The sequence below is a fragment of the Microtus oregoni genome, unplaced genomic scaffold, assembly GCF_018167655.1.
Source record: "Microtus oregoni isolate MIOR12 unplaced genomic scaffold, Mior012 000055F_ref0000237, whole genome shotgun sequence".
Taxonomy (NCBI): Eukaryota; Metazoa; Chordata; class Mammalia; order Rodentia; family Cricetidae; genus Microtus; species Microtus oregoni.
Genome location: NW_024543831.1, coordinates 1,089,533 through 1,113,444, shown reverse-complemented (window position 1 = coordinate 1,113,444; position 23,912 = coordinate 1,089,533). Strand labels below are relative to the sequence as shown.

At 48.9% G+C, this 23,912-nt stretch overlaps 3 protein-coding genes across 3 annotated transcripts; 1 reads left to right on the top strand and 2 right to left on the bottom strand.

Annotated features, from left to right (window-relative positions):
• Positions 1–2,831: 2,831 nt before the first annotated feature.
• Positions 2,832–12,045, top strand: Hmbs (hydroxymethylbilane synthase). The gene is made up of 14 exons (XM_041638440.1): positions 2,832–3,007; positions 6,855–6,908; positions 7,261–7,333; positions 7,843–7,892; positions 7,994–8,049; positions 8,369–8,446; positions 9,126–9,203; positions 9,301–9,376; positions 10,325–10,438; positions 10,641–10,679; positions 10,873–10,992; positions 11,233–11,286; positions 11,395–11,481; positions 11,567–12,045. The coding sequence occupies exons 1-14, from the start codon at positions 2,975–2,977 to the stop codon at positions 11,738–11,740; spliced, it is 1,086 nt and encodes a 361-aa protein (XP_041494374.1). The 5' UTR covers positions 2,832–2,974; the 3' UTR covers positions 11,741–12,045.
• A 325-nt stretch (positions 12,046–12,370) lies between these two features.
• On the bottom strand, positions 12,371–13,722 carry LOC121438247 (histone H2AX). The gene is made up of 2 exons (XM_041638442.1): positions 12,894–13,722; positions 12,371–12,716 (listed from the first exon to the last, which is right to left on the bottom strand). Exon 1 carries the CDS (start codon positions 13,638–13,640, stop codon positions 13,209–13,211), a length of 432 nt encoding a protein of 143 aa, XP_041494376.1. The 5' UTR covers positions 13,641–13,722; the 3' UTR covers positions 12,371–12,716; positions 12,894–13,208.
• A 975-nt stretch (positions 13,723–14,697) lies between these two features.
• Dpagt1 (dolichyl-phosphate N-acetylglucosaminephosphotransferase 1) lies at positions 14,698–21,005 on the bottom strand. Its single transcript, XM_041638439.1, has 9 exons — positions 20,609–21,005; positions 20,150–20,270; positions 19,657–19,870; positions 18,862–19,008; positions 17,111–17,195; positions 16,013–16,201; positions 15,631–15,718; positions 15,312–15,467; positions 14,698–15,226 (listed from the first exon to the last, which is right to left on the bottom strand). Exons 1-9 carry the CDS (start codon positions 20,767–20,769, stop codon positions 15,161–15,163), a joined length of 1,227 nt encoding a protein of 408 aa, XP_041494373.1. The 5' UTR covers positions 20,770–21,005; the 3' UTR covers positions 14,698–15,160.
• Positions 21,006–23,912: the final 2,907 nt, after the last annotated feature.

Below are 23,912 nucleotides of genomic sequence, written 5' to 3'. Positions count from 1 at the left end.
GAGGTAGAGTGGGCATGAGATGGCATACATGTGGAGGTCAGAGGACAACTTTATGAATTCTCTCCGTCCACCTTTACCATGGAGTCAGACTCAGGTCATCACAACTGCTCTCTTAAATACTTCACCCACTGAGCCATTTTGACAGCTCTGAAAGCTAATTTTTTTTTATTTTGAGATGGGGTCTTCCTGTGTTGTCTAGGCTCAAGCCATCCTCACCTGTCTTCATCACCCGTAGCTGGGATCATAGATATGCACCGCTCCTTCCAGCAACTTAGGACAATTCACTTTCTCAGAACCTCAATGTTTTCATCTGTACATTATTGTGAACAATATTAACAGACTTATGAAACAAATGGCCATCTATGTCTTTTTTTTTTAAATATTTTTATTTATTATGTATACAGTGTTCTGTCTTCATATATGCTTACTCGCCAGAGAGGGCACCAGATCTCATTACAGATGGTTGTGAGCCACCATGTGGTTGCTGGGAATTGAACTCAGGACCTCAGGAAGAGCAGTCAGTGCCCTTAACCTCTGAGCCATCTCTCCAGCCCCCGGCCATCTATGTCTTTGAACAATGCTCAATTTGTTACTGTTAAAGTAGTGGGAAGATCCATGTGTGTGTTTCTTGGACCTAACCCAAGGTCTTGGGCATGCTATATACAAGTGCCGTACATTCCTTTAATCCCAGCATTCGGGAGGCAGAGGCAGGCGGATCTCTGTGAGTTCGAGACCAGCCTGGTCTACAGAGCTAGTTCCAGGACAGGCTCCAAAGCCACAGAGAAACCCTGTCTCAAAAAACAAAAACAAACAAATAAAAAAAAAACAAGAAACAAGTGCCATACATGCCAGTGCAGTGTGTGTGTGTGTGTGTGTGTGTGTGTGTGTGTTTTGTTTTCGAGACAGGGTCTTGTCATCGGCATAGCACTGGATTCAGAATGCTTTGGCCTCAGCTTCCCCAGTGCCAGCACACACCTAACAAGTGCTCTTCAAGGCTGGGGATACTGCTCAGTGGGCAGTGTGTGCCTTGCACATGTGAGGCCTTGAATTTCATCAACATACGTGTTGTCATCCCACTCGTCTTTAGGGTTGCATACCCCATACACCCTTTTTTTTTTTTATTTATTATGTATACAGTATTCTTTCTGCGTGTATGCCTGAAGGCCAGAAGAGGGCACCAGACCTCATTTCAGATGGTTGTGAGCCACCATGTGGTTGCTGAGAATTGAACTCAGGACCTTTGGAAGAGCAGGCAATGCTCTTAACCGCTGAGCCATCTCTCCAGCCCCCCCCCCCCCCCACACACACACACCCTTTTTGAGACAAAGAGTCTGACCACAAACTTGCAGAGATTTGCTTCGGACTCCTGAGTGCTGAGAATAAAGATATGACCACCCAGCCCAGCCGGATTTCTTTTTTTCTTTTTGATCGGGTTTCTTGTAGCCCAGATTAACTTCAAATTTACTGTGTAACTGAAGATGACCTTGAGGTTCTGATCCTCCAACTCCTGAGTGGTGGAATTACAGGAGTAGCCAGGACCTTTTCCTTTAGGAAGGTATATACATACATGTATACATATGAATGCCTGCCTGTATGTATGTGTACACATGGATGCCTAATGCTCAGGGTGACTAGAAGAGGGTAACAGCCTCTGGAACTGTACTTACAGGTGCCTGAGAACCCCATATTGGTGCTGGGAACCAGACCCAGGTCCTCGGTTAGAGCAGCAAGTGCTCTTAACTCCTGAGCCATTCACCTCTTTATACTACGTTCATGGTGTGTTGTGTGTTCTGTTTTCCGAGACAGGGTTTCTTTGTGTAACCCTGGCTATCCTGGAACCCACATTTTAAGTCAACACTCAGAGATCCTACTGTCTCTACCTCCTGAGTGCTGGGATTAAAGGTGTGTGCAAGCACTGCCCAGCTAGTTTCATTTTCTTAAAGTAGAAATTCAAGCATTGTTGTATTGGGTGTGATTCTCACGCGGTCTCTGGGAGGAAGACACAGAGGCACTCTTGGATAAATTTTTAGCCTTTCCAGCTGCAGGGGGTCAACAAAGAATGGTGGTACAGGCTGTAATCCTGGCACGTACCAAGGTGGAGTTCAAGGACATTCTGGGCCACACAAGGCCCTTGTCTCAAACAAACAAGAACTGCTGTCTGCTGTGGGAGACTGAGCCTGAAGAATGGAAAAGTTCAAGGCCAGCCTGAGCTCCTAATAGCCCAAACCTTGCCTTAAAAAAGACCTGCTTACTTTACAGTATAGCAAAGTTTAGTTTGATTAGAAGAAAAAAACAGCACATTTACACTAATTGCTTACACCAGTGCTGGAGAGGTGAAGCTGTGAAAGTCTAAGGAGCCGTCTCGAGCCCTGTCATCTGTCGATGTTGAATGCACCTCAGCAGATATGGTAACTTGTTCAAACTCTCCGGGACATAATGGAGGGAAGAGAACAGACTCCCTTAAGTTATCCTGACCTCTCTATGCACACCATGGCTGACGCGCACCCACACTATACACATTTAATAAATACAATGAAAAATAGCCGGATGGTAGCGGCGCAAGCCTTTAATACCAGCACTCATGAGTTCGAGGCCAGTCTGGTCTACAAAGTGAGTTCCAGGACACCCAGGGCTACACAGTGAAACCCTGTCAAAAACAAAATGAAAAAAAAAAGAAAAGCAAAAAAGTATTAAAACCATAAAATTAAAACCATTGGTTATTCTGTGCAGTAGGCCAGGTGGATGCCGGCAATGAGGCCGGTTATGTCGCAACCCTAATTCCCGCCCAGAGGAAGGTGCCGCCCCTTCGAGAGAGGGCAACGGATGTGACGCAGAGCTCGGCAGGTCCTGCAGCTCGGCTGGAGTGCGGGCTCGGCCCCCATGTGCCTTCAGTCCCCACCGGTCCAGGTCGCCGGCTTCTGCAGCCTCCAGGGCGCTGCAGCGGCAGCGCCGCGCCTGCGCCCTAAGCGGAGTCATGTCCGGTAACGGCAGCGCGGCTGCAACGGCGGTGAGTCCTGAGCCGGCGACCCGCACGCCTCTGGGTTTTTTTGGATGCAACGATTGGTCCCGAGTTGCCATGCTCCGTCGTCCATTGGTCAGAACAGCTAGCTGTCATTTCCCCCCCCCCCCCCCCCGCCCAGACATTTTAAAGGGCCAGTAACTAAGTTGCCCTTACGAAGGGAAGGGGGTGATCCTGAGCAGTAGGGGGAGGGTTGGGCGTGGAAAGATCTTTGGGCTTCTGCCGGGATTTCCCTTAGCTTAAGGGATAGTGGGCTAGTAAAAGTGTATACACAGACAAGATTCTTTCATGACTTAGGTAGGGGTCAAGGCAAATCCAGCTGCCTTGGAACACTAGCCGGTTGATTCATAGGAGAGCACCCCCAACCCCATGACTTAGAAGTATATGCAAACATCTTGGAGGTGTGCCTTCTCCCTTTCTCCGTTATAAAAGTCACCCAACCCCAGCCACCAGCTAAGACACACCTGAATTACTCTTGCCACTGGGAGCCACTTGGGCTTTGTCATTCCTAACCTGCTGGAAAGCTCTGGACTGGCAGGCAGGCCTTACACTGAGCTCTAAGGCCACTGACTGCCTGAGATAAGGCAGAGCTGTGGGGCCTGCTTATCTCTAGCCCAGCCTGGAAGCCGCAAGAGTCTTTGTTAGTGTAGACATTTCAGGTTGGGAGGAGGAAGATCGAGATGTCAGTGCCCACTTTCTGCCTGTGCGTTGCTGTGAGACTTTCAGCCATTCATTTGACCTCTCTGCATCTTTGCTCTGTGATACTTGCTGGAAGTACCTGCGCTGTCTCACACAGTAGGGTTGTTGTGAGGACAGTAGGCAGAAACAATGGCCCAAGCCTATAAATGATAATACTCCCTTCACCTGGCTGGACTCAGACTCCTGGGCTGGGCCTATTTTCCCAGTTACTAGACATGTGCCACCGTGCCCTGTGTGTTTTATTTTTCTTTTTATTTGATTACTGTTTCTTGTTACCGCGTCTGTGTTTGTGCCCATGGACACAGGCCATAGTGCAAGTGTGCAGTGGAGGATAACTCATTCCACAGTATCTGGGGCTAGAACTTAATGTCATCAGGTTTGTACAGCATCTTGACAGGCCAGCCCAAATTTTTATTTTTGTTTGTTTGTTTTGGAGACCTGGTTTCTCTGTAGAACAGCCCTTGCTGTCCTGGAACTTGCTTTGTAGACCCAGGCTGGCCTCAAACTCACAGAGCTCTGCCTATCTCTGCCTCCTGAATGCTGGGAACAAAGGCATATGCCACATGTCCAACAACAAATACTTTTTTTAAAAATTAATTTGTTATGCCTGGCAGTGGTGGCACAGGTGTGCCTTTAATCCCAGCAGAATCAGCAGGATCTCTGAGTTCAAGGCCAGCCTTGTTTACAGAGTGAGTTCCCGGAGTGCCAGGATTACATTGGGAAACCCTGTCTCCGGAAACCAAACAAAAGTAGTTTGTTTATATGTATGGGTGTTTGGCTTGAAAACATGTCTTTGTGAACTATGTGTGTGCCCAGCATAGGCCAGATGAGGGAACCAGAGATCCCCTGGAACTAGAGTTACAGACCGTTGAAACCTCTGTGTGGGTACTGGGAATTGAACCTAGGTCCTCGGGGAGAACAGCCAGTGCTTTAATCAGGGAACCATCTCTGCAGCCCTTCACATCACAGTACTATTTTGGAGGTAGGGGGTGGTTGAGACAGGGTTTCTCTGTGTAGTCCTGGCTGCCCTGGAACTCATAGACCAGGCTGGCCTAGAACTCAGAGATCCGCCTGCCTCTGCCTCCTGAGTGCTGGGATTAAAGGCCATCACCCAATACTTATTTTTTTTGTTTTTTTTTTTTTTCAAGACAGGGTTTCTCTGTGGCTTTGGAGCCTATCCTGGAACTAGCTCTGTAGACCAGGCTGGTCTCGAACTCCCAGAGATCCGCCTGCCTCTGCCTCCCGAGTGATACTTATTTTTTTTAATGGAACAATTGGACTTGAAAATTCTGTATGGGGTCAATTAAGGAATTGCTTAAACCTAGTAATTCCTTCCTGTGGGCTCCCTGTGGCCTGGAATTTCTGTGTTGAGTGTTTCAAGCCTAGCTAAACGGGAGAGGCTGTCTCAGAGTCGTTCGAGGGAGGAATTATCACAGTGGAGTAGATTGGAGTCCAAGGGTAAGTTTCACCCCTCCAGTGACCAAGAACCTGAGTGTCTGCCTGCTGCAGAAGAACCTGTGAGAGGAGGGAGAGGGACCCAATGCAGGGAGGGCGCACGGTCTCTACAGTGGCTCCAGACAGCAGGAAGAAATAAGAGCTTTGTGTCAGGCTGCAGAACCCAGTTCTACCTGCTTGACACTAAACACCTTTATCCAAGGCTCCGTGACAGGAGGAAGAGGTGTGTCCCTTTGAGCTATTGGCTCTAGCTCTGACATCAGAAAAAAAACATTTAGACAAATTAATGTTAGGCAGTTCCTCATAGACTATCCTCACTTTCATTTTATTTTATTTTTTGGTTTTTCGAGACAGGGTTTCTCTGTGTAAAAGTCCTGACAGTTCTAGAACTCACTTGGTAGACCAAGCTGACCTCCAACACACTGAGATCCCCCTGCCTTTGCCTCCCAAGTGCTGGGATTAAAAGTTTGCACCTGTGCTGCTCGACCTTTTTTTTTTTTAATTAATTAATTAATTAATTATTTTTTGGTTTTTTTTTGAGACAGGGTTTCTCTGTGTAGCTTTGGAGTCTGTCCTGGATCTTACTCTGTAGACCAGGCTGGCCTCGAACTCACAGAGATCCGCCCGTTTCTGCCTCCCGAGTGCTGGGATTAAAGGCATGCACTACCACTGTCTGGCCTGGCCTCTTATTTTTTTTTAAGATTTATTTATTATGTATACAATGTTCTGCCTACATGTATGCTTGCACACCAGAAGAGGGCACCGGATCTCACTCTAGATGGTTGTGAGCCACCATGTGGTTGCTGGGAATTGAACTCAGGACCCCTGGAAGAGGAGCCAGTGCTCTTAATCATGGGGCCATCTCTCCAGCCTGTGCATTGGTGCTTTGCACTCATATATGTGTGAGGGTGTCAGGTCCTCTGGAACTGGAGTTAAGAGAATTGTGAGCTGTCATGTGGGTGCTGGGAGTTGAACCCGGATCCTCTGGAAAAACAGTCAGTGCTCTTAACTGCTGAGCCATCTCTTCAGCCCCTATCCTCATAGTCTTATGGGACAATGAGACATCTTGGCATCAGGTGGCCTTTCATTTAACAAGACCTTGATGGGATGATGTCCCCAAAGCCACCCAGTCAAGAGGGTGAACAGAGCACTATATATTAGATTGGCTGACCTCAGTCCTTGTAGGTCAGGTAAGGAACCCTTAGTGTCTCACCTAGTGGGAAGTGAGACTTTCTCAAGTACCTGAGTTGTTGTGGACAGCAAACCTGTCCTCTGTGTGTGGCTTCAGCTGTCAAGCCCCAGCCTCTTGCAGGTCCCACCCTCCGGCAGGGCCCACCCTTGCTGTGCTTAGGCTGATGGGCCTTATCATTTTCCCCACCTGGCTGTGCAACCCTCCCAGTGAGAACAGCTTTGGCCAGGCTGGGCTTTGAGGCTCAGTTTCGTAGTTGCTGCTGCCGTTACCACGAAGGAGTCTCTTACAGCTTTTCTTTGGTCCCTGCTTCTCTGGATCCTGTAGGAGGGCAGAAGGTACCAAGGAAGGTTAGAGGACCAGTCGTGGGAATCTTTCCCTATTTGAAGACTCCCTGGCCAGAGCCTGGGATCCTTTCTCCAAAGCCGGTGGTCCTGGTTCTTGGATAAGGTGCCGTGGAACAGACTCTAACCTGGGGGCTTTCTTCTGCAGGGAGAAAACGGCTCAAAGATGAGGGTGATTCGCGTGGGGACCCGTAAGAGCCAGGTGAGTGCAGACGCATGGGGTTGCCATAAGAGTTCTAACTAATGCTCACAAGGCCGCCAGTTGACGGGACCCAGAGGGTTAGTTCCTAGCATAGAGGACACAAGAATGTCTGGGGAGTCAGTCTCTTCGGGAATGGCGGCCTTACCGATGTTGGACCTTGACTTCCTCTGAAAAGAAAGTCCCTGGACCAGGGAAGTGGTTAGAGACACAGAAAGAACTCCCAGGCCAGGCCCTTCACTCTCATCCCCACGTGAGAAGTCTAGACCCATTTTATCTTTCTTGACCCATATGAGGATTTGAGCTGGGGTAGTGGCCAGGGAAGGGCAGGAACAATCCAGATCTCTATCCCCAGCTGGCTCGCATACAGACGGACACGGTGGTGGCGATGCTGAAAACCTTGCACCCGGGCATGCAGTTTGAAATCAGTAAGTTTTTTTTTTTTTTTTTTTTTTAGTTTTTCGAGGCAGGGTTTCTCTGTAGCTTTGGAGCCTGTCCTGGCACTAGCTCCTGTAGACCAGGCTGGCCTAGAACTCACAGAGATCCGCCTGTCTCTGCCTCCCGAGTGCTGGGATTAAAGGCGTGCGCCACCACCGCCCGGCTGAAATCAGTAAGTTTGCTTGAGAGGAATGAATGGCAGCGAGGGGGAGGCCTGTGAATGGGAGAAGGCGGCAGTTTGGACTCTGCGGGCTGTCAAAACCTGTTTGTGAGAGTCTTGTTTTAGCTGCTTGCAGGTGGAGGGCTAACCTCCTGTGAACACGTTTACCTCCAACTGCCTGGGCTAGCCTGGCATACCTTCTTCCTTGGGTCTGCTTTTTCTGTTAGTGTGTGTATTCCTCGAGGGTAGGAGCTGGGGCTTGTGGGACTCTTAGTGCCGTGCTGATCCAATGGTGGCCGTAGATGCTGATTAACGGTACCTGACTGACTCTCTCCTCAGTTGCCATGTCTACCACGGGGGACAAGATTCTCGATACTGCACTCTCTAAGGTAATGGCCATCCCTGTCCCTGCTCTTCCAGTCCCTCTCCCCCCGCCCCCTCCCCCCCATTCCCACAAGGGGTTGCACTCTGAGGCTCTCTTCCCTGGCAGATTGGAGAGAAAAGCCTGTTTACCAAGGAGCTAGAATACGCCCTGGAGAAGAATGAGTAAGTGAGAATGGAGCGCATGGCCCTCCCCAGTCTCTCGCTGAACCCCAGAGTGGCCCTCCAATATTAGCAGGACTGTTGGTGTTAGGCTAAGGAGCTCCTAGGCGTCCACACAGGGGAGTGGCTTGTTTTGGAGCCACCTAGCTGCCTAGACATAAGATTGTCTGGGAAACGGGGTAGAGTCATTGAGAGGAAAGCAGGCCTCAGGGTCCTTAGGTCTTAGGACTGCCTTTTCCTGGATGGCTATAGCTCAGGTAGGTGGAGAAGTTTAAGGTCAACTACTCAACTCCTCTCTGCATGCCCTCCCCTCTCTCTCTAGAGTGGACCTGGTTGTTCACTCGCTGAAGGATGTGCCCACTATACTACCTCCTGGCTTCACCATTGGAGCCATCTGCAAGTAAGAGCTATGGCGAGGGGCTGGGCGGGGTGGATCCCACCATGGGAGTCTTTGACTTTTTTCCCTTTGGGACGTGGCCACCTAGCCCTCTGCTGGGAAGGTTGTCAGTCATTAAGCAGGGCAGGAAGCTCTGGGAAAAGCCAGTTGGTCGGCTAGTTAGGGTGCATGGAGTTGGGCCCAGCGGCACAGGCCTGTGATCCCAGCTACTAGGGATGGCTAAGAAAGAGGATCAGAAGTTCCCGGCTTGCTTGGGCTAGAGTGAATTTAGTGAGATTGTGTCTCAAGGTGTGGGGTGCAAGAAGGCTAGCTTACCATGGCCTAGCTGGCATTTGCTGTCAAGCCTGATGACCTGAGTTCAGTCCCTGGGGTTCATATGGTAGAAGGGGAGAACTGAATCCCACAAGTTGTGATCTGACGGACACATACGTGCCATGGCATGCATACTCTCCGGCCCCAGAAGTGAAAATGTAAACAACCAAGAAAGCAAAAACAGGAAACCTTTTATAAAAAAAATAAAAAGTCAAGCCTAGTGGATCACACCTATAATCTTAGCATTCTGGAGGCTGAGACAGGAGGATTATTGTGAATTTGAGCTAGCTTGGGGTACATCACAAATGTTAGGGCTAGATAAACTCTGTCTCCAAATAATAATAAATTTATTTCATCATTTGCTCTCCAGACGGGAAAATCCTTGTGATGCTGTTGTCTTTCACCCAAAATTTATTGGGAAGACTCTAGAAACTTTGCCAGAGAAAAGGTGAGTGGGGCCTGGTGGACAGAAGACAGAGGGACGGACAGTGGAGAGCAGCGGGCAGCCCATATTAAATTTAATTTTAAACTCTCTCTCTGAGCAGCGCGGTGGGAACCAGCTCCCTGAGGAGAGTGGCCCAGTTGCAGAGAAAATTCCCACATCTGGAATTCAAGAGTATTGTATCCTTCTACAGGAGGGAAGGGCAGTGGGTTATCAGTCTTTCTGTATTTCTGTCCATCCATCCACCCACCCATCCATCTTTAATGTTTTCTTAAACTCTGGCAGGTGCCTGGCAACAAGGATAAATGTAAAATAAGCATTGTTCCTGCGTATAGAGTGCATGTTAGTTAGGGAGACGACAGGCATTGACAATACATCCATCAGTAATTGCTTCTGGATGGCCAGGATTGAAGGTGCTCCCGTTTTTACTTTATTTGCTACTAAGCAGTTTTGATTTTTACAGTGGCTTTGTGGTTCATAAAACTCATTTTAAAAAGAGTATGACCTGGGGCTGGAGAGATGGCTTAGTGGTTAAAAACACTGGCTGCTTTTCCAGAGGACTCTGGTTCAACTCCCAGCACTCACTTGGTGGCTCACCTGTCTCTAACTTCAGCTCTATGGGATCTGATGCCCTCTTTTGACCTCTGCTGACATACATGCATGCAAAACACCTATACACATAAAACTAAAATAAATAAATAAATAAAAATAGTATGTTCCAGCTGGGCAGTGGTGGCACACACCTTTAATCCCAGCACTCGGGAGGCAGCGACGGATGGATCTCTTTGAGTTCGAGGCCAGCCTGGTCTACAAGAGCTAGTTCCAGGACAGGCTCCAAAGCTAGAGAAACCCTGCCTCAAAAAAACAAAAAACAAACAAACTAAAAGTAGTATGTACCAGTCAGGTGTGGTGGCGCACGCCTTTAATCCCAGCACTCTGGAGGCAGAGGCAGGCGGATCTCTGTGAGTTCAAGTCCAGCCTGATCTACATAGTGAGTATCAGTACAGTCAGACTACACCGTGAGATCCTGTCTAAGAGTCTGTAAAAGTCAGCTAGAGGGGGACAAGAGACTGTGGGCCAGAGGGTGCACTGTGTGGGTCACGGTTCTCCTTAGCATCTCTCCACAGCGGGGCAACCTCAACACCCGACTGCGGAAGCTAGATGAGCAGCAGGAGTTCAGTGCCATCGTCCTGGCTGTGGCTGGCCTGCAGCGCATGGGCTGGCAGAACCGGGTGGGGCAGGTAGGCGCTGCCCTGTTCCATTCTATTTTAATCTGCCTCTCTCCTGCTATCTTCGTGACCATTCTGTCAATAACACGACAAGCCAGAGTAAGCTCAGGCTAGGGCGTGAGATTAGAGACCAGACTCCTGTTCGTGCCTTCCCCAGGCTTCCTGGTGGCAAACCCTAGCTCACTGCCCACCATTCTGTTGTCTGCCTCCACAGATCTTGCATCCAGAGGAATGTATGTACGCTGTGGGTCAGGTAAGTTTGCCTGGAGAGGCTTTGTTCATGTGCCTCTTCATAAATCTGCGTTTATAATCTTTGGCATCTGCTCCCCCTCAAATAAAATGTTCAGGCTTTGGCAAGCAGAAGACCCTGGGAAGCAGGTAGAAGAGGGGTTGTTCCCATGTTCTGCTTCACGACTAGAGAAAGATCAAGCCTGTTTTTCTTTCAGGGAGCCCTAGCTGTGGAAGTCCGAGCCAAGGACCAGGATATCTTGGATCTAGTGAGTGTGTTGCACGACCCCGAGACTCTGCTTCGCTGCATCGCTGAGAGGGCCTTTCTGAGGCACCTGGTAAGACTTGGGCTCCTCCCATGGTGCTGCGAGGACTTGGGGAATCAGAAGGGCAGTAGGAAGACTTCTCAGATAAGTGTTTTGTATGTAATGGTAACTCAAGAGTTGCGGAATGTTTTGTTAAGTGTGGAGAGAGAACCTTGGTCTGGCCCCAGCAGGCTTTTCAGTTAATATTCTTAGAGGTTTGTGGTCAAAAAGTGGTGTTAAAGGCCCTTAGAGCTCAAAGAGCATTCATTGCAGGAAGGGGGCTGCAGCGTGCCAGTAGCAGTGCACACGGTGATGAGCGATGGACAGGTAAGCAGGGAAAATGGATGGGGGTGGGGAACAGCTGTGGCACTACCGTGTGCACCCAAACAGCTAACACTTTCTCCTGAATATGTGCTACAACCCATTGTTTCCTAGCTGTACCTGACTGGAGGAGTCTGGAGTCTAGACGGCTCAGATAGCATGCAAGAGACTATGCAGGCCACCATCCAGGTCCCTGTCCAGGTACTGGCTGGGAGATGAGGGAGGAATAAACTAAAGTACTTGTAGGCTTCCCTCTCACCAAACTGTAATTCCTTCTGTCACCCAGCATGAAGAGGGTCCAGAGGATGACCCACAGCTGGTTGGAATCACTGCCCGGAACATTCCCAGAGGAGCCCAGGTAGCTGCTGAGAACCTGGGCATCAGCCTGGCCAGCTTGTTGCTGAACAAAGGAGCCAAGAACATCCTGGATGTTGCACGGCAGCTTAATGATGTGCGCTAACTGTGTAGGGTCCAGGAACCCTGTTGCCACTTTCCAGTGCCTACATGTCTCAAGTGCCCTGTGCTCCCCAACTTAGGGGGTGACTATCCCAGGAGATTGAACCACAGGGTGCTGAGACTTCGAGAGACATGTCTCACCGTGGGGCCCTCAATGACTGCCTTCCCCCCTCAATAGTTGGGGCTTCATCTCTTTAGCCAACTTTTGAATGTAACCAGTGCCACTAATAATTAAACCAGTTCTGAATGTGGTTGTTTTGGTGGAGTTGGGGAAGATATGAATAAACCCAAAGCCCTTTTAAACTTGAATTTTGAATGTGAGACTTTTCTGTGTAAAAAAAAAAAATATATATATATATATATATATACATACACATACACTTTGTGACTGCCTTATGTTCTCGGAATGTATCCCAGAAGTACCAAACAAGCAAAGAGAACGGCCTTCAATTCCTACAGCCTGCTTGTCTCCATTTTACAGACCCACTTGTATTAGTCTTTCCCATTCCCCTGGAGGGAACTTACTATATAGTTCCACTCCCACCTCCCAACACAACATATGCCTGTCACATGGCTCTATCATGGAGCTATCCCCAGCCCCGAACCTACAGCAATCCAAAAATCAAAGACTCCATTTTTAAAAAACCAAACAATCCTTTAATAAAATTAGCCCACTGAATCTCCCCACTACCTAAGGTTCTAAACTTGGGATAGCTGCAAAATTCCAGTTCAGAAGCCAAGAGAGGCTCAGTCCATACAGGGTTTCATTGACATGTGCTGGTATCTAGATGTTCAGGTCGTGAGGTGAGTCGCCGGGGAGAAAAGGGAATGGCTAGGCCCCGCTGCCAGTCTCCTGCGGCAGGAACACAGGTCTTCTGTCCATAGGCCTGTACGCGTCTCTCCCAGTACCGTTCCAGGAGGCATCCTGGAGAAAATCGGTTCCTATTCGTGATTTTGTCCCAGCCACACCACACACCGGCCTATGAATGGAGATGGGTGAGAATGGTCAGAGGCCAGGAAGGGGGACATAGAGGACCAAGCAGCATGATGCATTTCTCTTCACCAAAGCCCGGTAATCAAGTCACTTCCGAAGGTCCAGGCGAGGGCTAAGCACCAAGCTGAAGAGACGCCCGAGCTGCAGCTGCGGAGAGACTCACCTTCAGGCCCATCTCGGCCGTCCGCCACAGCAGAAGGTGTCGCAGCCTCTCCGCGCGGCCCATCAAAAACCGAGACAAGACCGGCGAAGCTTCGCGGTGGGCAGGCGCCGTGGCGCCCGCGTCCTCCGTGGTTGACCCAGAGGCCGTACAGGGAAGGGGAGGCAAAAAATGCGCGAGGGCAGGGAAAGAGGGTAGGACGGGGACGCGGCGGCCCGGCCCTCAGTGGCTCAGCTCTTTCTGTGAGGGAGGTGGTGGCCCTGAAAAGGGCCTTTGTGGAGGTGTGGGGAGGGCTGGGCGGCCACGGCGCGGGCTCCCTCAGTACTCCTGGGAGGCCTGGGTGGCCTTCTTGCCGCCCGCCGGCGCCTTGGGCCCCACGGTGGCGCTGGTCTTCTTGGGCAGCAGCACGGCCTGGATGTTGGGCAGGACGCCGCCCTGCGCGATCGTCACGCCGCCCAGCAGCTTGTTGAGCTCCTCGTCGTTGCGGATGGCCAGCTGCAGGTGGCGCGGGATGATGCGCGTCTTCTTGTTGTCGCGGGCCGCGTTGCCCGCCAGCTCCAGGATCTCGGCGGTGAGGTACTCCAGCACGGCCGCCAGGTACACCGGCGCGCCTGCGCCCACGCGCTCGGCATAGTGGCCTTTCCGCAGCAGCCGGTGCACTCGGCCTACAGGGAACTGCAGGCCGGCGCGCGACGAGCGGGACTTGGCCTTGGCGCGGGCCTTGCCTCCGGTCTTGCCGCGACCCGACATCGTGTTCGAGGTAGAACAGAGCGCGAAGTCAATGAAGACAAACACCACCAACCGCCGCAGTCAACTGTCGCCGCGCGCGGGCGAGCCCGCCCTTATAAACTGCCTGGACACGCCCCCGCAGCCGCCTGATTGGCTCTTTTCTTCGATACCGGTCTCTGGTTGGTTGCAATTAACCTTTCGGTGACGTGCCTAGGCGGAGAGAGCTCGCCCAGCGATTGGTCCAATTTGAAAACCTTTTACCCGGGGAAGAAAGCAAGGCGGAGAGGCATCGTTGGAGGCAAATCTGCCGGGGAAGTGGCCAATCCGTTTTAAGCGCGCGAAGTTTAAACGCTACTGCGCGCCATCAAAACCGGAAGACAAGGAGGATGGAGTCTGGAGCCCCCTCTACTGTCTATGGGAAATCTGGGCCGGCCTAGGGTTTTAAAGGAAAAGGGTCAGCCAGGCGGTGGTACTGCACACACCTTTAATCCCAGCTCAGGAGGCAGAAGCAGAGACCGGTGGATCTCTGAGTTCAGCGTCAGCCTTGAACAGAGTGAGTTCCCCGACAGCTAGGGCTACACGGGAAAACACGGTCTCGAAAAATAAAGCAAAAAAAAAAAAAAAAAAAAAGTTAAAAGGACTAGGCTATAAACCACTACAGCCTTTCTCCTTCCGGGTCAGGATACTCCCACTCCCTCCTCAGATCTGGCAAAAGGAGGGTTTCAAAGAGAAGAAATGAGACCTGAGAGTTCAATTCTACGCCACAAAACTGAGCACTGTGATCCTTTATGCTACCACAAGTTTAGTATTTCAGTATTTATTCAACATGGTCTGTCTGGTTTCAGTTCTGTCGCTTCTCGCAGGAAAGGGTCTGATGGGGCAGAGGTAGGCATCCTATTGGAGAAGGTTCCCACCCCAATTCTTCCGATTGATCCTAAAATGCCCATACAGAAAATAAATAGAGGCCGGGGCCACAGTTCAGTGGTACAGCACTTAGGTACAAGGAAGCCCTGAGCTCAATCCTCAAGCACCTCAAAGGTCAGGAAAAAGAGGGAGAGGAGTGGATACACCTACAGGAGAAAGTAAAAGACAATCCTTTATTGTCACCATTTTGAGCACATGGCCTGCCTTGGCTCTTCCTAATGGGAACATTTAAAGTCAAGTGTGAGGTTACCTTGGAGTAAGGGCCCTAACTCTAGCCCTAGCCCAGGTTCTCTCTCAAGGTCTGGCGAATTCCTTTAGAGTCAAGGCTCTGAAAGCTGAGCTGTAAATATCCGCAAAAGCTGCTACACCCCCTTATGAGACTGCAGATGAGACAGAAAGGGAGAGAGTAGTGAGCTGAAGAAAATTGGCAAAGTCCAATGGATGGACTTTAAGTCCAATAAGGTCCAGAACAGTAATCACAGGTGATGGGAGAAGCTGAAAATAAAACAAAAATGGCCAGTCAGAGAGGCCTGGACCAGAAGGCAGTCTTGGACCAGACAGGCTGGTCCTGGGTGAGGTCCAGTGGAGACTGGGATAAAGGGCAATCTTCAGGGAACTCAGACATCATAGAAGAGTCGGACAAGCTGGTAACGAATGGAGAAAGTGACCGCACTGCTCAGGATCTAGAAGGAAAAATGGACTGGAATAAGAACTGCATTGAAATAGAGTTAAGAAAATTTGCATAATTCACCCCACCATCAATCTTACCTGTAGTAGCAGCAAGAGCAGTGTGAGGTTTCTCTCATGTATGGGCCCGAAGACTTTGAGTAGCAAGTTGATGAGGGTCATGTTGTTACATTCAGTGAAGGCACCATCCTCATCCTCACCTCGGTGAACTGTCACTAGCCGAAGGTTCTCTGCGACCTGGAGGGACCAGAGGTAAAGACAGCTTCAGTTATATACATCCCATCAACAGTGGGTCTTCCTGACGTTTCCAAACTCCCCTTGGGTCTGAGAAGGCCTAGGTTTCCCTTTTCACACGTTAAGGATGGTGGCCTGGGGCCTTACCTCCTTGTTACCTTGTTACCTTTAAAATAAAGGTGCCCAAGAAAGAGAGGCTCTTGGTCTTGAACTTGGAATAGCTCATCTCCAGTTTGCCTGTCTTCGCATTGAGTCTGTGAAGAGAAGACGATTCCGTGTGATTGAACTTTCCCCCTGCGGTTACTAAGAAGATCACTTAAGCACTGACGTTTGTTTATGGTTCTGCTGCTTAGAGCTGGGTGATGGAAACTGTTGTAAGCACGACACATTACGAAAGGTAATGTGCTTTATAAATTAGAGCGGGCTACCCACATAGAGTGATCCCTTATTTTCCCTCCACCTCTTACCCAGGAAATGGAAAGAAAGGCTGGCTTTAGTTAACCCAGGTGAAAAACTATAATGACCCTTTCCAGTCCCAGAGTGGTTACCTGGGCATGCGGTGCCGCGGACATGGGATGATGTGGAAGAGCTGAGGCAGCGAGTAGAGGAAATTGAATACTTGTGGCATAAAGAAGAGCAGCATTGTCTTGCTGAAGTGTCCCAAGATCCCCACCACAGCAAAGGTCATGCCAGCAAAATAACAGAAGGTATCTCCCACAAACACCTGGGACGGGTACCTGGATGGGAGAGAGGATCTGAGCCAGTGCCAGAGTCATTACAGACCCTTCCCTTCCCATCACGCACTCTCGGCAGCAGCCTTGTCCTGACCTGAGTTCTAAGAGAAAGGCTGTTCCGGAAACTCTGCAGGACCCAAAGCCCCAAATTCATCTACTTCTGGGGGAGCCACAGCATTTGTTCCCAACTACTGCAGGGCAAACTGTAGTTCTACAGTAACAACCAGGCTGGATGTGTGGCTTAGTGATAAAGCAGTCACCTAGCGTATACAAAGTCATGAATTTGATCCCCAGCATGGTATACGTGTGGTGGGGGTGGTATCTAATACCACAACCTGTCATCTCAGCTGTTGAAGAAACTGAAGGCAGAGTCGGGAGGCAGTAGAGGTAAGCGGATCTCTGTGCATTTGATGTCAGCCTGACCTACAAGAGCTAGGGCTGTTATACAGAGAAGCTCCGTCTCAAAAAAAAAACAAAAGAAAGGAAGGAAGAAGAGAAAGAGAGAAAGAAAGAAAGAAAGAAAGAAAGAAACTGAAGCTGAAGGCAAGGCAGGATGATTGTAAGTTCAAGTCCAGCTTGATAATACAGTAAGTGCAATGCCAACTTGGGTAACTTAAGTGAGACCCCTCACTCACCCATCTCAAAAGAAAAAAGAAAAAGGTCAGGAATACAGCTAACTAGTAGAGAGCTTGCCTAGCATTTCTAAGACCCCAGACCCCAGATTCAATCCCCTGTACCATAAATACACAAATGCTCACACTCACACACAAAACGAACAGGAATGGCAAACCACTACCAATGGAAGACCCAGAGAATACTCAACAAAGGTATGAACAATTTTAGTCTCTTATGTCCAGACCATCTCTCCCACATATGCCAATCACGTTCTCTCTTATCCACAGGCCTACTTACCAGTTATGATACAGCAATCCCAAGGTGGTAAAAAAAAATGGTATCATGAAGTAGAGGGAAAAGACATGATCATCCCGATAATCACCTTTGGAGCAGAGTAAAAAGCAAAGTTAGTACCCACACACCCTACACGCATCTCGGTCTCACCTGTGTCTGATTTACATTCCCAGCCATTAGGAACACCTCAGGCAATTCACTTTCCAGATCAACTCTACCCCACCCTGCCCCCGCTGGCCTCCACCTCCAGCCCGCTGGGCGCTGGGCATACTTGCCACCACGCCTAACTTTAACTTCCCCTTTCACACCACCCAGGCGATTCCCAAAACTATAGCACTTTCATTGAGCCTTCAAAAAAGCTAGTGACTGTCTTAAATGCGGTTTAGAAATTCCAGCAGGGGTTTGAATACCAGTTTTACTTCCTAGTTGTGTGGATTTGAATATGACACATTGAATTTCTCTAAGCTTCCGTCTGTCAAACTGGATAATGCCGGTTACACAGAGTCAACATTTGATTTGATTTGATTGACGAGATAATGCGTTAAAAGCGCTGAGTTTTAGCTAGGGTCAGGAATGGTGCCATGCCTTTAATCCCAGCACTTGGATCTCTGAGTGCTAGGGCTGCATGGTATGGCCCTATCTCAAAACAAAACAAAGTTCTTTTTTTTTTTTTTGACACAACACTCAAAGCTTTTAATCACATATGTATGGATTCAGACGAGATCAGGCACATTTAGGGTGGTATGGCCGTAGACTTTTTATTCTGTGTGTATGTCTGAAGGCCAGAAGAGGGCGCCAGACCTCTTTACAGATGGTTGTGAGCCACCATGTGGTTGCTGGGAATTGAACTCAGGACCTTTGGAAGAGCAGGCAATGCTCTTAACCACTGAGCCATCTCTCAAGCCCCAAAACAAAGTTCTTAGTTTTATTAAGCACTTGTTGAGGTCTATCAACTCAAGACAACCACAAATATCTAGTAGTCAAACTTGGGTTTACTTAGAAACTAAGACTTCCGAAACCATATACCACACAGGGAACCATAAAACGTTTCTCAGGGGTGCTGAGGGGCTTGTTTTAGGATTTGTTTTGTGTGATCTGGGAGAGGAAGAGAGGAAGGAGAGGTATGCTCTGCACTGGGAGCTCTCGGAAGGCACGAGTCATTTTTAGTATATATATATTTTAATCTAAGCAGTAGGAGGAAGTCAGGTGTGGTGCACACATCTACCATCCACGCATGCAGGAGACAGGAAAAGACGATGAGGAGTTCGAGGCCAGCCAAGTTACATAGCAAGACTGTCTCAAAACAACAAAACAAATGAATTGTTACTGGAAAAAGCTGTGCCCTCTCATGTTAGCTGAGAGAGGTTCCCGGTCATTTCATGTTGCTTAGTGTTCTGGGTTTGTCTGTACTCAAGACATGATTATTGGGGGGGGGGGGGGGTGTCTTTGTGGGTTTTTTTTTTTTTTGGTCTTTTTCCACGGTGGTCAGAGGGTGACCCTTTCTGATGCTGGGGTTCTCTGAAACTGTATGTCTGAGAGAAATCACTGGTCTAGCTATTCACGACAGGCTACAAATGACAGCACTGCTGTTTCTCCGTCTCGTGCTCAGCCCCTCACGGTTGTCTGCAGAGTAAATAGCTTCCATTCTAAATTCGCCCTTGTGTTGTCACTTTCCTCCAGGAATTCTCTAACCACAGCAGGCGATTCCCTCAGCTCTCAGGTGTGTCTTCCTCCTGATCGCCAATCCCACCTACCTTCCAGTTCCACCAGGTTGAAGACAATGATAGAAGCACAGATGACCAGTGACTGGCCAGCCTCTAGGCCATTAATTCCTGCTAGGATGTTGATGGCATTAGTACAGAACACCGCAAGCAGTCCCATGTAGACATAGTACAGGATCCCTGGGGAAACAGAACGGGATGAATGAAAGGATCTGAACAGGCAAGGCCTAGTAGCACAGGTCTAAAATTCCAACTACTTGGAAGCTGAGATAGGAGGATTACCAGTTTAAGACCTGCCTGGGCTAAGTTCAAGGCAACTTACTTAGTATGTGACCCCTGTTTTGAAATTTTTTAATTTATTAATATTAAATATTATAAGTATTAATATTACTTATTTATGTGGTTATGTATTTTATGTATGTGGATGCTTTGTCTGCATGTACATCTGCACACCAGAAGAGGGCATCAGACTGTGGATGGCTGCCATGTGGGTGCTGGGAATTGAACTCGGGACCTTTGGAAGAGCAGTGTGTGCTCTTAACCACTGAGCCCAGGCTTCCTGTTTTGAAATTTTTAGAAAATGGAATAGAAAGGAAAAGCTTTGGTATAGTTCAGAGTGTTTGTCTAGCAAACATGAGGTCTTAGGTTCAATTCCTTATACAGGAAGAAAAGAAGAGATGGGAAAGAAGGAGGGAAGGAAAAAGAAATCTGAGTAGACACGGGGTCAGAAAAGGAATATTTATGGAGAATATGGACCACCAGGAAGGGTGTTCTATTGGGATTTCAGAGGAAAAGGTACCCTGAAGTAGGTCCCACGGGGCTACTCACCCAAGTCCAAATGCAGGCCCAGAATCCAGCGGAAGGGCTTGGGTACCACAATGGTTGTATTGCCAAAGTTAGTGAAGTAGACCATGAGGAGAGGTAGCGAGGCAGCTGTGGGCAGTAGCAGCTTGTGGCGCCAGCGCAGATTGAGTACATCATCAGCGAAGCCCAGGAAGATCATGCAGCAGATGGCAAGGAGGGCACCTATCAGGGCCACAAACTGGAGAAGGTTTGGACAAGTCACGACTCAAGCCTGCTATTCTGCCTTTCAAGAATTCTTGCTTCCTGTCTTTTTCGGTTTTTTTTTTTTCCCCTGTCTTTTTCTTTTGGAGTTTAGGATTGACCCCTGAACCCGGGGCTTTGGGTATACTAGGGAGGCTCTATCATTGAGCTGTATCACCAGTCCAAGTATTTCTACAGTTGGGTCCACTGTAATCCAAATAACCCCAACCCAAGTAAGTACCCGGCCCAAGCCACCCGGCCCCACTAACGCACTTACTTCATGGTGGGGGAATGCCTTACACTGCTCCTCCACAAAGCAGTTCAGGAAGGGGAAAGGGATGAAGCAGAAGAGAATGATGAGGAAAACAGCACCGCTGATCACTCCCTGGGACTCTGGGCTGCAGCGGCGGGGGAGGAAGAGGAAAGGGGCGTGGTCACTCACTAAAGTAAGGGTTCCGGTAACCCAAAGTGGCTTTCTTCCCAGGATTTTGTTTTGTTTGTTGGGGAGTAGTGAGTTTGTGCACAGGGAAGAGTTTACCACTGCTAGACGTTCTGACACCCAAAGATCCCATTCCGTCCCTCCCAGGATAGACAATTCTATCACACACACACACCCCACCCCGAGTTCTGGGTTGCCTGGGTTAGCTGTCTCCAGCAAAGCCAAGCATCTCAGTTCTCGCCCCTGTCCTGCACAACCTGGCACCCTACCCCAGCAAACTCGTGTGCCGTTACTCACATCTGCTGTCGGCTGAGCTTGTTGAGATCCTGTCCACAGAGGCGCGCGGCGATAAAGTGGCTACGGAAGGCAGGAATGAGGGTGACAGTAGCTACAAAACCCAGCAGCGAGCCGATCAAATTGACCAGCAGCGGCAGCGGCAACTCTGGGAAGGCCCACATGGTGACCCGCCAGGGGCCGCCGCTCCGCCGCCTAACCAGCTAACTAGCAAACCGGGTACAATCTCAGAGGCCTCGGCAGTCCGCAGCGCCGCTCCCTACTCGCGGAGTATTCCCGCGCCAGCAGGAACAAAACCCAACTATGACCTGACCCTCCCTCCTGACCTGCAAGAGGATCTAAGAAGCAACCTCGGTTCTGCCCCGTTGCAGCTACCCATTGTTTCCGCCCGGATCTTAATTGCAAAAGAACTACTGCCGCTGAAGACCAAGGCACCATTTTTAAAACGGGCACCAGAGCCGGACGAGTGGTGGTATTTTAAACTAAGCTTTTGTTCGAGAGGAGCGACATCTTTAGAGTTTTGGAAACGCAACTAAAGAAAAGATAAGTGGATACTCTCGGAACATCATATTATACAGCTCAGAGCAGAAATACACTTTGCCCAGTTTCAACATGAACGCTTCCTTGTACCACGTGGCTGACACAGCTTGTTCTGTGGTTCCACGTCGTGTCCCATCCCACCCCGCCGGCCGGTCGGGCTTAAAGGGCTAGCAGCCTGAGATTAGTCTGGGATGCCACGGGGCTGAAAATATGGCTACTGAGAGCCTTTCGTCAGGGGGGAAGAGAGAGTGTGGAACCACACCTGCTCTTTGCAGGAAAGCTGTTGCCAACACAGTAGGAAGCCAAGGTAAACACCGCTTCCAGAAACGCAGCCACAATTTGGAGGGATTTTGTAAATTCGAAAGCTCAGACGCTTGAAAAGCCCCTCCCATTCTTTTTCTTGCTCACGATCCAGGTACATTACCCTCAACGACCCACCCACCTTATGCCTCCACGATAGCAGTTTGTTGCTGGGCAACCCACGGCTGCATTTCGCCACTGAGAGAGCTGTTTGTGCATTCGGGTGTTGGATTTGAGCAAGGACTTTAACTTGGTGCTGGATCACAGCAGTGTGCCAAGCTCTCAAAACACGGAGACATACTGAGGCATTGGGAAGAGCTAATGAGGCAGGCGAGCTTAACCATACCTCCGGTGAGCCTGTGGGTCTCTCTAGTAAGGTTTCTTCCTCCAAGTCACTTGCCTTTTGACATCTGTTCTGCAAGTAGCAGATTGATATCTTAGGTGGCAAATGTTTTCCATTTCTCAGAGAGGAATCCACCACAGAGAATTAGGGAGTTGGCAACAGTGTGGTATTTTGTCCATTCCTTTTAAATATAGCATGCTCCTAGAATCAGGGTGACGTTGACTTTTTTTAGGTCAAAGATAATCTTTTCTTTTCCTCCAAGTCAGGTATGAAAATGTCCCTTTTAGGGCTGGAGAGATAGCTCAGCGGTTAAGAGCATTGCCTGCTCTTCCAAAGGTCCTGAGTTCAATTCCCGGCAACCACATGGTGGCTCACAACCATCTGTAATGAGGTCTGGGGCCCTCTTCTGGCCTGCAGGCATACATGCATACAGAATCTTGTATACATAATAAATAAATAAATAAATAAAAAAAAAAAAGAAAATGTCCCTTTTACTTGAAAATGGCTCTTATTAACACTAAAGCCCTATATGTCTGTCTGTCTGTCTGTCTGTCTCTCTCTCTCTCTCTCTCTCACACACACACACACACACACACACTCACACACACAATTTACTTGATAGTTTACTAAGTTTTGTTTTTCTGTGTGTGTCCACATTCAAGCAAACACCAGGGAGGCAAATGTTTCCCTTTCCGATGGTGTCCCCTGAGGGTTAGAACGCAAAGATATCTGTGTCCAAGGCGTCATCGAACATGAGGAGTGAGTCTAGAAAAGATAAAGAGAACCATAGAAGGACACGGAAGTGAGGGCGCCCTGGGGGATTATCTTATAATATTTCTGTAGTGAGAGGGTAAGGGTCTTTCAAACAGGGAGCAGGTGGGAAGGCGGAGCTTGCAGGATCCCCAGAGGAGGAGCATTCAGTTTTCTTGTTGATCAGGAGGAGGCTGAGACTCCCTGGAGATGGGAGGGACAGTCTGTATCTTTTTTTCTTTTAATTGTTATTTTTATTTGGAGTCCAATCCTAGTAACTCTTTTCCAACCTGGCTTAACCCATAAAATCCCAGTGTGTTTTTCTTCTCCAGAAATCACTATCTTATCCACCACCCACCTAGGAGGGCGAGAAGATTTGTCTAAAGACAAAGCACCGGGGATTTATCAGTTACATGGACATGCTACCATCAGAAGTGGTTACCCGGATACTTGTCATATAATCGGAATAATCTTGCATCCACGATAGTAGTGCTGCCTTGATTAATAGAGAAAGAAACAAATACATGGCTTACTAGAAATTTTGGGTCTCTCCTGGTAAGAGTTTAACCACGCACCTGAATCCTGGAGAGCCAGTCATCAGTCAGGGACTCACAGGTCTGCTGAGCCGCAGTCGTCCCTGTGCTGAGCAGACAGCACGCATCTCCTGAGCAGCAGAGTGCCTCCCAGTGAGCAAGGCCAGCCTACTAGGAAATCAATTGCCTGACAAAGCCCAGCTCAGAAATGGTTCACGAGAGAGAGCTCTGCAAAGTCCGGGGCCCTGAGACTTGCAAGCTCTGCCAGTGGCCCCGTCCTTTTCTTCCTACCTTTCTCCGTTCACTCTGGCTAGCAAAGCTCACCATCAGGAAGTAAAACCTAACATCTCCCATTCAAAGGACTAACATGGATTATGAAAAGTAAGAATAATATAGAAATGCTTGGTGTCCACTTGGCTGGTCTGCAACTCACTGTGTAGAGCAGCTTGACTTTGAACTTGTGCAATCCTCTTCTTGCTTTTCCCTCCTGAATGCTGGTATTATACATGCCATCACATCCAGCCCAGAGTTCTGGTTCTTAAACTTGACCCACAATAGGAATAGTAAAGAGGCTGGGAAAGACTCTCAGATTTCTGAACAGGGCAGAAATTCTCAATATTACTCAAATAGAGGAAGGAAAGTATGGACTCAAGTGATACCTTTTGTTGTAAAATATTATTTTTTAAATATTTATTTATTATGTATATAGTGTTCTGTCTACATATATGCCTGCTGGTCAGGAGAGGGTGCCAAAACTTATTACAGATGGTTGTGAGTGACCATGTGGTTGCTGGGAATTGAGCTCAGGACCTCCGGAAGAGCAAGCAGTGCTCTTAACCAC

Excerpts from the sequence above, each read along its gene's own strand:
- Hmbs (XM_041638440.1), top strand. The coding sequence starts at position 2,975 with ATGTCCGGTAACGGCAGCGCGGCTGCAACGGCG. Across the intron at positions 7,334-7,842 it reads GGGCATGCAGTTTGAAATCA|TTGCCATGTCTACCACGGGG; the intron begins GTAAGTTTTTTT and ends CTCTCTCCTCAG. Across the intron at positions 10,993-11,232 it reads GGGCCTTTCTGAGGCACCTG|GAAGGGGGCTGCAGCGTGCC; the intron begins GTAAGACTTGGG and ends CATTCATTGCAG.
- LOC121438247 (XM_041638442.1), bottom strand. The coding sequence starts at position 13,640 with ATGTCGGGTCGCGGCAAGACCGGAGGCAAGGCCCGCGCCAAGGCCAAG.
- Dpagt1 (XM_041638439.1), bottom strand. The coding sequence starts at position 20,769 with ATGTGGGCCTTCCCAGAGTTGCCGCTGCCGCTGCTGGTCAATTTGATC. Across the intron at positions 17,196-18,861 it reads CAACCTGGTGGAACTGGAAG|GTGATTATCGGGATGATCAT; the intron begins GTAGGTGGGATT and ends TCTGCTCCAAAG. Across the intron at positions 16,202-17,110 it reads GGATTGCTGTATCATAACTG|GTACCCGTCCCAGGTGTTTG; the intron begins GTAAGTAGGCCT and ends TCTCCCATCCAG.